This window comes from Charadrius vociferus, unplaced genomic scaffold, assembly GCF_000708025.1.
Source record: "Charadrius vociferus isolate BGI_N301 unplaced genomic scaffold, ASM70802v2 scaffold832, whole genome shotgun sequence".
Taxonomy (NCBI): domain Eukaryota; kingdom Metazoa; phylum Chordata; class Aves; order Charadriiformes; family Charadriidae; genus Charadrius; species Charadrius vociferus.
The window spans coordinates 1-12,013 of record NW_009647232.1 but is presented as its reverse complement, the minus strand read 5'-3'; the positions used below and the strand labels follow the sequence as shown (position 1 = coordinate 12,013).

Here is a 12,013-nt window from a genome sequence, read left to right as displayed (position 1 = left end):
CAATGACATTGCCAACAACCTGTAGCTTTGGGTTTTGAGGAGACAGGGTTGTATACAAATCTGTTTAATGATATCCTGCCCCTGCTTTCCATTAATTTGCTTGGTTTATGAAACCACTCATTCATATTTTTGGCTTCTGAAATATCCTGTGGTAATGAGTTCATGCGTTTAGAAGCACAAGGCAGAACTAGGAAATCTGTGGATGATAGTGCTACAGGAGCTCTGAATTTTTTAGATAAATTATGACAGTGGAAACAGGAATCTGAGGCTAGTTTCTTGAGTTTGCTGTAAACTTCGTGAGACTATTTCCAAGACTACATTAGTTGTGTGTTTGGGGAAAAATAAAACGTTTAAGAAATTCTCCATTCCCTGAACCATGCTGACATATTGGTCGGGTATAGTTGGAGTGGATTGCTTTTTTACCTTTTTTTTTTAATTCAGCTTTTTCTGTTCCCAGTGCTCCAGACTAGCAGCTTGCTAATTTGATAATGTGTACTCGTAGTTGATACTACCATTGCTCTCCTCAGATTTTACCTGATGATCCAGATAAGAAACCTCAGGCCAAGCAGTTACAGACCCGTGCAGATTACCTCATTAAATTACTGAATAAAGACCTTGCAAGAAAAGAAGCGCAAAGACTTACTGGTGCAGTAAGTAAAGCTTGATATACAGTAGTGAGATAACTTAATATGCTTACGGGCACATCAGCAGATACTTGTTTTATTCTTAGTTCCACTCTTCTTTGTTTTGTGTGATTTTTCTCTGTGTTGCTAATCATATTATATGAGACTAACTCAAGGAATGAATTGCAAGTTTAATATTGTTTTATTCTCTCTTATTTGTATATATTCTCTAGTGTTGCATTAGGCTCCATCTCCAGTCCTGAGAAAAGTAGCGGTGATTAGTGGCAATAAATAAAATGAATGCTTTCTTTAACATAAAAAACAATTCTTTTTCTGCAACTGTGGTGCCAAGACACTTGTCAGTTGACATAGTAAAGGTACTAATTTGCATTCAGGGCAATTCAAAGAGGAGGAAAACAAGAACTAAGAAGAACAGAGCAATGAAGGCTGCAAAAATTAAAGAAGAAATAAAAAGTGACTCCTCATCACCACCCTCGGAAAAATCTGATGAAGATGATGAGGACAATGAGGTAAACATCATTCATATGGTAAAGATGGCTATTCAATTGTTTCTATTAGTAACGCTTCCTATTTGATCTTCTGTTTGACTTAATAAAATTGAAGCAGTTGAATGGCATCCTCATTCTATGGCAGTTAATATTGCATCAATATAATCACATAGATGATTATATCTATTTTAATTTAATGATAGGCCTGTAGCTCAGACATTATGATTATTTTTCTGAATTATAATATTATAAAATAATGTTGTCTCCCAATTACAAGTGACATTGTGCAATTTCAATGTTCTTTAAAGACTTGAGCATTGTATCTGCTAGAAATGTAATTTTAATGTAACATCTGAACATAAACTAATGTTTCTGACTAATCCATTGTTACTACTGATAATGATTCTTCAGGTAGCAACTTTTGTTCAGGCTCAGGAAAAAAAATCAAGCTTAATTAGAAAGAACAGCATGAATAAATGATGTTTTGAGACATGCTATTGAATGCTTCTGTGTATGTCAGGACTTTCATTATTCTAATAGACTACTCAACTTTGTTATGTTTTTATTACTTCTGATGTATTCCTTTATGCCTCTGTTTTTGTTGGGTCGTTTATTTAAATTTATCACACAGCAGAAACCACTAGAGAGAGAAAAAATAAAAAAACAAATGATGAAGTTTAGGGGCCATGTTGCACCTAATTTTGTGACTTTGAAGGTAGCTGAAAGAACACCAGATTCTTCAGAACACCTCTGGAAAAGAGAAAGTTGGAACTCTGTTCCCTTCTCCTATGACTGTGAATGTTTAATTTGTGGTCAGTAAAAAGTTACTAGAACAAAGCTATCCAGAACAGAGGTCTTTTATCATCACCATGGCCTGAAAAATCAGCTCAGTCTTGTGATGCCTACTTTCTTATTGTCTTTAGCTCTTCCCAGCTTAACTACCTTTTACAGGGGCAGGTTTCTTTGGGGATATGAAAGTTAAATGGACTTAATCTCTCACCTTCCCATTACCCCTGCCCAATCAGTACTTCTTTTGTGTCACATCAAGGAAATGAGTGAGTAGTCATCATTTTGTTTCGCAACTGCATCCAGCTCCATTTGATAGGTGTTAAACCTAAGTCTAAAGAAATCACACATAGATAAAAAGTACATTTTAATCTGGTGGTTACAAAACTTGTATAGTTAGGAACTCAATTTGATGTGATATATATGCTTGTGTATTGCAGGATGAGATTGTTTCAGTGAAACATACACATAAAAAAATAAAAGCAGAAGAAAATGAAGAAAAGCCTGAGCCAGATATTGGTATAAAGAAGGAAGCTGAAGAAAAAAGAGAGACAAAAGAAAAGGAAAATAAGAGGGATTTGAAAAGGGAGAAAAAAGAAAAAGAGGATAAGAAAGAATTAAAAAATATTAAAGAAAAGAGAGAAAACAAAGTAAAAGAATCTGCACAGAAAGAAAAAGAAGTAAAGGAAGAAAAGGTAACTAGGTTTATTTTTCTTATTTAGTACTAGAAAAGGCCACCAAGATATTGTGAACAATTTTGAGATGAAAAGGTATTTTGGATCACTTACTTTACAGTTGTCATTTCATTGAAATCTTTTGCATCATTTGAAGTTTTATTTTTACCACTTGTAACTACAAGGACGGGCAAATGAAATGGGAAATTACCTCTTTAAAGATGCATAGCTTAGCGGGACTGAGAGTGCGAGTGGTGCAAGAAACTTGTCCGTTCTCCTTCACCATCCCTTGGAGAGGGAAAATAAAAGTTACTGTCATTGAATGTCAGAATATTTTTTTTTCTTGTTATTATTGAAGAGAATGCAGTAATTGCAGTGATTGGCTAATTACAATATAATTCCAGCCCAAGAATAAGGTTTGTTTATCAGATACATTTTCATATTTTGTTCTTAGGTAAATGAAATCAAATCTGAAAATAAAGAAAAAAATAAAAAAGTTTCATTGTTGGATATTCCAGTTCATATTACTGCAACTAGTGAACCAGTTCCTATATCTGAAGAATCTGAAGAACTGGATCAGAAGACATTCAGTGTGGTAAGTCCCTTGTTGATAACTTAGTGTTTGCACTTGGTATTCTAAATGAACACAATTTCTGATGTTCTTGATTCTGCTATTAGGCATTATAACACAGATATCTATTGCCAGTAAAATCTTAGATCAGTGAAGGGTTATCGACACTATACTAAAATCAGTTTTGTTTTCAGGCAAGCAATTTTGTTTTATTGCATTTATGCAGTGTAGTGAAGAGTATTTGTCTAGTCATCTATGCACTGAATAGTTTTAAATACAGACTCTGAAGATTTGTCCTCAAGAATAATTCATGGATACTGCTTCTTAAAGGACAGAAATGAATGAATTTTAATGCAGCTGCTGTAGTGTCTGGCTTGGCCTTATCAAATACTCCTTTGTTCTTTGTAAGGTAATGAGAAATTAAGTTTCAAAGTTGCTCTTGAAGTATTAGAGACTTCCTGCGTTAGAGGAAGGAACAAATCCTAAAGTCCTTAGAAATATCTTGCCAGAGTAATATCTCTGATACCAAAAGAATTTCAGTTATATAACTACTTTTGACCACAACAGAATCAATATTGGAAGAAATAAAGGTAGTTAAACTCAATCTACGTAAAGTTTTATAGGTTGATTGGGGCCTTTGGAAAGATGCTAAGGAGATACTTTAAGCAGCTACTTTTCTGCTGTGGAAGTTCTATCATTCAGGTCTCAACAGTTGTCTGTTACTGCCAGACAGGTTTACTGGGTCTAATGTGGTGCTGTCTGTGAGAGGCAAATTATCTTGTTTTCTCATCAGTATGGTACTGACCAGTTTATGTATGTGGGGGTTTTTGTTTTGTTTTTTTATCTGAATGTTATAAGTGACTTGTCCATAATTTCCAGGATATCTTGTGTGTGTCTAGGTGACTGAAAATCATTTGATTCCCATGTACAATTATGCTTCTCTGTCCACCTCTACACTTAACTTAAGCAGTGTACTTTGTAAACTGTCTTTTTAAAGGTTGCTTTAAGCTGTGGTTACTGCAATGTGTAATGTAGCTGCTTAATTAGTTAATGGCATGAACTGGTAATGGAACAGCTTCACTGATTTTTTGAGTTGTCTCTAGATGTCGACACAGTGATGGTGATGTTCTTCAAAACCCCTCATATTTTTGATTCTGGATATACAGACTTGCCTCTCTTTCTTAGTGGTAGCAGTTCTATGTTGGGTTTGCATATAGGACATTTTTTTGGCCAGGTCCTCTGTTCTGGAAGGTATATTCATCATTATGCCATGGTCAGATGCAATCTAATTAGCATGTTTACCTTTTCAAATGGAAATTACTGCTGTGGATTGTTGAGGCTAACTGATTTGACTTCTTGTCTACCTTGTGACAGGTAAAAATATGCATTTCATCTGTCTACCTTGCCATTGTGATTGAATGGTATTTCCAAGCAAGTGTCTATAATTTAAAACATACTAACTGGTTTAACTGCATTTACTATTAACACATTTGAATTAATGTGAAAATTTAAGAATGCACATATGAAATATATCTATGGGTGCATCTGTGTTGTCATCACTGTTACTAATTTAGGCACACCTAAACTAGCTTTATCCTAGATAGCTCAGTTTCTGTCAGTATCTGCATAGAACTCAGGCTTTAAAACTGCTCAGAGAAGGAATGCTGATCCTCTGTTGAATGCCAAGTTTCATTGTTGCAGAAAGTATCTACTGAAAATATATTAAACATTCTCATATTTAATCTTGGCACTGAGTTTGTATAGCTTTCGAGTTCCTAAAAAGTAAAATAAGTCATCCTATATACTTGTGCTGAAAGTTAAACCGATGATTGTAAAACCTAGTTATAATAACTCATTTCCCTCAAAAAATCTTTTATATTAAATTAGTGCTTTCTTAAATCTTTGTTACATACAATCTAATGCTTTCATATAGGAATAAATTTTCAACTGGATTTAAAATACTACTTTTTCCAAATGAAACCTTGTAGTAAAACTGACAGCTGTGAGCAAAGACTTGCTTTTCATTTGGCTTACAACAGTACTGTCTTTGCCTATATAAATAGCACAATAAGGGTAAGTCATGTTTTAAAATTTTTATTATCTTTTTATTTTCCTTTGAATTAATGTATTCCTTTTTTACATTTTTATAGTGCAAAGAAAGAATGAGGCCTGTCAAAGCAGCATTGAAACAACTGGATAGACCAGAGAAAGGCCTTTCTGAAAGGGAACAACTGGAGCATACTAGACAGTGCCTAATCAAAATTGGGGACCACATTACTGAATGTCTAAAGGAGTACACAAATCCTGAACAAATTAAACAGTGGAGAAAGTAAGTTATTCTGCATGATTTTTCTTGAAAAAGGAAAATCCATAATAGCTTCTATTAAGCAGAATAGTTCTTAATTATTTCTCGTTTCTTATTCTCCCTTTCTTGTATTTTTCTGCTGTATTAAATAAGGACTTATAAAAAGATGATTATAAATGGCTCCGGCTTTTAATGGATTCACTTTTTCATACTTGCATAGCAATGCATTTTGTCCAGTAGGTGGAGTCATCTTACTTCTTAAAACCAAAAGTAAACAAAATAACTGTATTTAGAGTATATTTAATGTTTAGTGGAAAAGAGTTCTTTATCATTAAAGAATCTAGCTTTTTCAACTTTTAAATTTTTTGGGTTTTTTTGTTTTAATTTTTTTATTCATACTAAAAATAGGCCATTTTAAATTTGTGTATTGGAAGTTTGAATGATTTTGAATTGCAGAATCCTTTATTCTTTTTAAAAATATACTCTAAAATGAAATCAGATATTAACTATGAATTTATAAAAAAACATTTATTATATCATATTCAGAGATGTATCTCAAGATGAAAGAAGAGTTTTAAGTGTTCTCATGCATCTGTGAGGTGATAACTTCGGAAAAAATTAAAAAATGGTGGTTTATAAACTTGTTATATTTTGTTGTTAAGTTCTTAATACAATTTGAGTTATTTTTATCATACTGTGCACTTTAATCCTTTATGGTTGCAAATCTATCCTGCACTTCCATATATGACACTCAGTCAAGTGTTTAATTTTGTTGCAGACTGTTGTTAACGTAGAATATTTCTACTGTTTGTACTTTCTTTATTACAAAATATTAGGGTGAACTGAAATATATTTCTTGAAGTGGAAATTCATAGTGGAGCTACTATAATATTAATTCATAATAATGCTAAAGTACCATACATAGATTATTAAAATATCTATTTCATCTGTCTTTAATAAGACATAGAATTAAGTATCTATATTTCTTATACAGATGTCATTGGGCACACCATTGGCTGGTTGCATCTACTTTTGCAAAGCTCTAGGCCAAATTTATAATGATGATAATACAATGATTAAATCATCACAGTTAAAGAGCAGATAGATGTTTCTTGAGCCTACACACTTGAGATGTTTCTGAATTAAACACTAATTAGAATAGTAGTATTCTGTAGTCTTTTAAGCTGTCCACCTGCAAATTTTGCTAAAAGAATTCTAGGCATTATATCTGGTGTCTGTGATCATAGAAGCAAATCATAGAATCATAGAACGGTTTAGGTTGGAAGGAACCTTAAAGAGCATCTAGTTCCACCCCCCCTGCCACGGGCAGGGACATCTCCCACTACACAAGGTTGCTCAGAGCCCCATCCAGCCTGGCCTTGAACACCTCCAGGGATGGGGCATCCACAGCTTCCCTGGGCAACCTGGGCCAGCGTCTCACCACCCTCAGAATGAAAAATTTCTTCCTAATGTCTATTCTAAATCTCCCCTCTTCCAGTTTGAAGCCATTACCCCTCATCCTATCACTACATGCCCTTGTAAAAAGTCCCTCTCCACCCGTCTTGTAGGCCCCCTTCAGATACTGGAAGGCTGCTATAAGGTCTCCCCAGAGACTTCTCTTCTCCAGGCTGAACAACCCCAACTCTCTCAGCCTGTCCTCACAGCAGAGGTGCTCCAGCTCTTGGAGCATCTTCGTAGCCCTCCTCTGGACCCTCTCCAACGGGTCCATGTCCTTCTTATGTTGAGGGCCCCAAAGCTGGATGCAGTATTCCAGGTGTGATCTCACAAGAGCAGAGTAGAGGGGCAGAATCGCCTCCCTCGACCTGCTGGCCACGCTTCTTTTGATGCAGCCCAGGATACGGTTGGCCTTCTGGGCTGCGATCACACATTGCCAGCTCTTGTTGACCTTGTCATCCACCAACACCTTCTCACCTTCTCACCTTCTTCACCACCAAGTCCTTCTCCTCAGGGCTGCTCTAATCCATTCTCCACCCAGCCTGGGTTTGTGCATGGGATTACCCCGGCCCACATGCAGGACCTTGTACTTGGCCTTGTTGAACTTCATGAGGTAAATGTCTTTAGGGCTTTGGCTTCTTGACACAAAAAAAAGGAGAGAAACCTTATGAAATTCAACAAGGGCAAGTGTAGGGTCCTGCACCTGGGGAGGAATAACCCAATGCATCAGTACATGATTAGGGGATTGGAACATCTCTCTTATGAGGAAAGGCTGAGGGACTTGGGTCTTTTTAGTCTGGAGAAAAGAAGACTGAGGGGGGATCTTATTAATGCTTATAAATACTTAAAGGGTCTTTTTTTCAGTGGTGCCCAGTGATAGGACAAGAGGTAACGGGCACAAACTTGAATATAGGAAGTTCCATCTAGACATGAGGAGGGACTTCTTTCCTTTGAGGGTGGCAGAGCACTGGAACAGGCTGCCCAGAGAGGTTGTGGAGTCTCCCACTCTGGAGACATTCAAAACCCGCCCGGACGCCGTCCTGTGCAACCTGCTGTAGGTGACCCTGCTCTGTCAGGGGGGTTGGACTAGATGATCTCCAGAGGTCCCTTCCAACCCTGACCATTCTGTGATTCTGTGAAAAGAGTTGATTTGTTTTCCTTTCTTCTTTCATAGCATAGATTAGGATCAAAGTTTTTGCCATGCTACTTCCATCCTCTTTCAGATTTCTCATTTGGTTTCAAAAGCTTTGACCAGGCTTTGGAATTCCGTGGAAAAATCCTGTCCCTGATATCTTTAGGAAATGAAGCACGCAGGTTAAATTTCTTAAATTGCAAGAGATTTCAAGTTTGGAAGAATCTTTCAAGTTTTCTGACATATTTCAAACAATCTTTCAGAAGATTTGAACAAAAAATTGAAAACTACTTTTTTATGCAAATGCACAAATCATTCTATTAACAGAATTGCCATTAATACTACTTTTCATGCACTTTGCATTCTGCAGTCATTGTGATAAATATTACAAAATAAAACATTATTTAAGGAATTAATTTCTCAAATGTTTGAAATACAGCTAAGTAATGTTTGCTGTGCAGCTAGGTAATATTTTGTGTAACAGACATTACAATGATTTCAGTGTACTGAAGTACTGTTGAAATAATTTCATTAAGTCCATGTTCTGTTTTATGATACAATAAAAACTAATATATGGAAGAATCATAACCTCTCTTTCTTTTTCCTCAGAAACTTGTGGATTTTTGTCTCCAAGTTTACAGAATTTGATGCCAGAAAGCTGCACAAGCTGTATAAACATGCAATCAAAAAACGCCAAGAATCTCAGGTAATACTTTCATATTATCTAAATATACAAATATATATTCTATGTTTTATAACTGTTTTATGAAGTATCAATTGAGTACACTTAATACATTTGAAGTGTATTTCACTGTTCATAGTAAACTAGTTTGTTTTCTTAGGATATTTTCTGAAGAATTTGGATGTAACTTTGGGATTTATCAATGACAATTTTTCTACTTCTCTGTTTTAGCAACACAGTGTCCAGAATATTAGCAGCAATGTGAATACACATGTAATTAGAAATCCAGGTAAGAAATCTTGAGCAAATTATTGTGCTGGATATCTTAAATGATGGTATGTAAAATGAAACAAGCTTAAAACTGTCTCCTAGAACTCCCATACTGCTGGATATCATAGGGATAGGCTGACTTAGCGTAACTTCACTAGTTTGCTGATGAAATTCAACTGAGCATGGACTGAACTTGGTACTTACTAATTTTAGTAGCAAGTTAAAGTAAATAAATCAATAAAAACAAAACTCTTTTTTGTATTTAATTTTGAGGAGGGAGAGAGGCCAACTCAACACTTGTAAACTTCTTGGAGGCTCTATACCTGTTTGTAGCAGTTGTAATGTCACCATATCATAAGAAAGATATTCCCTGAAGTCATGGTTAGCAATCAGTTATATGGGATGTCTTTTATTGTTGACAATAATACTGTTTTTCTATGCTCCCACACTTGCCTTCTTGTAATACTTGGTTTTATATCATGTTATGTGAAACCTTGAGTATGTTATCATGAGTTCAAAATGAGTATAATGTATTTTAGGAATACCACTAAAAACATTTCATTAACAAGGTGTACCTCTAAAACTGATGTTCATGCTAGGGCTATCTCTCCTTAGAGAGGAACTTCCTACCATTCTGTTTAAAATTGCTCTACTAAAGGCACCTGGTCTCTACTCACTGCTCATTTGGACCACACTGATCCTCTCCATTCAGTCTGTAAGGTGGAAAATTTTAGTTTCTCAGCCCTATATATCTACATTTCTAGCTCGCTTGCCTTCTGTTTACTTCTGAGGTTTCTCTCAGTTCACTCACATTAGTGTGTTTGTCTTTCAATTATTTAGATCTTGTTTCTGTCAAATTATAATGCCACTTTCACGTTGCTTTAAATCTGACAGGTGGAAGTGCTGTTTGACTTGGTGAAGAAAAAAATTTGTAGTGTATGAGACTTCCTTATAACTTCTGCTTTATTAAACAGATGTTGAAAGACTGAAAGAGAATACAAACCATGATGACAGTAGCAGGGACAGTTATTCTTCTGATAGACATTTGTCACAATACCATGATCATCATAAGGACAGGCATCAGGGAGATGCTTATAAGAAAAGTGACTCTAGGAAAAGGTCCTATTCAGCCTTCAGCAATGGAAAAGACCACAGAGACTGGGATCACTATAAACAAGACAGCAGGTAAATTGCTTCAGCAATTGTAAAATCTGTTAAGAATTCCCTTCCTGGTTTTGCAGTATGCTTGTAGTAAGCACCACAGTATCTTTTCTGAGTAATGCAGAAATACAAAGAAATTTCTCTAATGCAGTTCTGTTGAATTGACATAATTGTCGTTCTTACTGTGTGTTCAGTAATACTAACATAAGTAAATCTTTTCAGATACTATAGTGATAGTAAACATAGAAAGTTGGATGACCACAGGAGCAGAGATCACAGGTCAAACCTGGAAGGAAGTTTAAAAGACAGCCGGGCTCATTCAGATCACCGTTCCCATTCAGACCACAGGATACATTCAGATCACCGTTCCACTTCAGAGTACAGCCATCATAAATCTTCTAGAGATTATAGGTACCACTCAGACTGGCAAATGGACCACAGAGCTTCGGGTAGTGGCCCAAGGTCACCATTAGATCAGAGGTCTCCTTATGGTTCAAGATCTCCCCTAGGACACAGATCTCCATTTGAACACTCATCAGATCACAAAAGTACACCTGAACATACATGGAGTAGCTGGAAAACATAACAAAGACTGACATTTTCTGGACCTTCTTTTAGCCATATACAGTAAGCTAACACAGTAATTGCCTTATGTGACTTGAAAGATATGGACTGGATATTCTGTCAGTAGCAGTATTGTTACTTCTTTCCAGGATGCAAGGTCTATTATCCCAACAGAAGAAAAATATTTTTGTATTTAAAGTTTATGCTGCACTGTGCTCCAAATGTTGGGGCACTTTTTTTTCCTCCCCTTTTAAGAAATGGAAAATGTTTACTTTTACAGGGACCTCAACACTTCCCCATTCAGACTGGATCTCATAAAACTGTTTTTAGGCTGAACACAGTTTAAATTATGTTTGCAAACAAATTTTTAAACACTGACCTGTGATCGTGTTTCAGGAAGGAATGAGGAGTTTGTTTTGTTTTCTTAGTAAAGAATTCTCAAGGACTTCTGTTCACTTTCCAAAGCTATTTGTTTACATTGTACACTGCAACCACCTTGCCGCTTTTCATCACAAGCTTGAATATTTAAGTTCTGTACCTATAACTGTAAAATAGCCAGGATTTCTCCTGTTTGTGATCAGTTGTAATAATACCTTTTATAAAATAAAATAAATGGCTGAAAATTATTGCAAAATAATTAAATGAGCTTTATTTTTTTTCTTGTTCCTTTCCCCACCACTTGTCACAAGTATGAAACAAAGTCAGTATACTAACACTTTATAATAAAATATCTTTATGAAATCACTGTTCAGAATGTAAAAATGGGGAAAAGGAACATTTTTATTCCATTTAGTGCCCCCTTTTATTGGATACTTCAGATAAATGGGGGTGGTTTTTTGTTTTTCTGTTAAGCTGTCAATATTGTGATTTGTTGTAATGAAATGGTGGGAAATATTCAGCTAAACTGGGATGGAAAGTTTTTTCCAGTCCGTTGGTTTTAAAGGAGTGTTCAATATCATGGGCCAAGCCTCAAAACAGTCTTAGGAGATGCTGGGTCTCATTGGGGTTGGCAAGGCACCCTTCTTTCAGTCAGCGTGCCATTTCAATGAGATTACGTGCCTGTCCAGGAGTAAAATCCCAGGCTATTAGAGGTGATAACCTCCCTAGGCACGTGCCCAAATCCTTTGACGTACCCTGCCATCCAGGGATCATACTGCAGCATGTTTCTCTGTGACATCACCAAGAACTTGCTTACTCTTATGCCAGGATGAAACCAGGTTCCACGCACCCAACAGCTGCACAGAGATGTTAGATGACAGAATCATAGAATGGTTTCGGTTG

General features: G+C 35.9%; 1 protein-coding gene across 1 annotated transcript in view; it reads left to right on the top strand.

The window, feature by feature from the left end:
- LOC104281797 (chromodomain-helicase-DNA-binding protein 1-like) overlaps nt 1-11,689 on the top strand; it is a 73,918-nt gene extending 62,229 nt beyond the window's left edge. Inside the window, exons 28-36 of the mRNA XM_009879845.1 lie at nt 528-650; nt 1,019-1,153; nt 2,359-2,613; nt 3,047-3,187; nt 5,314-5,492; nt 8,665-8,761; nt 8,969-9,026; nt 9,982-10,192; nt 10,391-11,689. Of these exons, the coding sequence (XP_009878147.1) occupies nt 528-650; nt 1,019-1,153; nt 2,359-2,613; nt 3,047-3,187; nt 5,314-5,492; nt 8,665-8,761; nt 8,969-9,026; nt 9,982-10,192; nt 10,391-10,754 (1,563 nt within the window). The 3' untranslated portion in view covers nt 10,755-11,689. The remainder of the gene's footprint in view (nt 1-527; nt 651-1,018; nt 1,154-2,358; nt 2,614-3,046; nt 3,188-5,313; nt 5,493-8,664; nt 8,762-8,968; nt 9,027-9,981; nt 10,193-10,390) is intronic.
- Nucleotides 11,690-12,013: the final 324 nt, after the last annotated feature.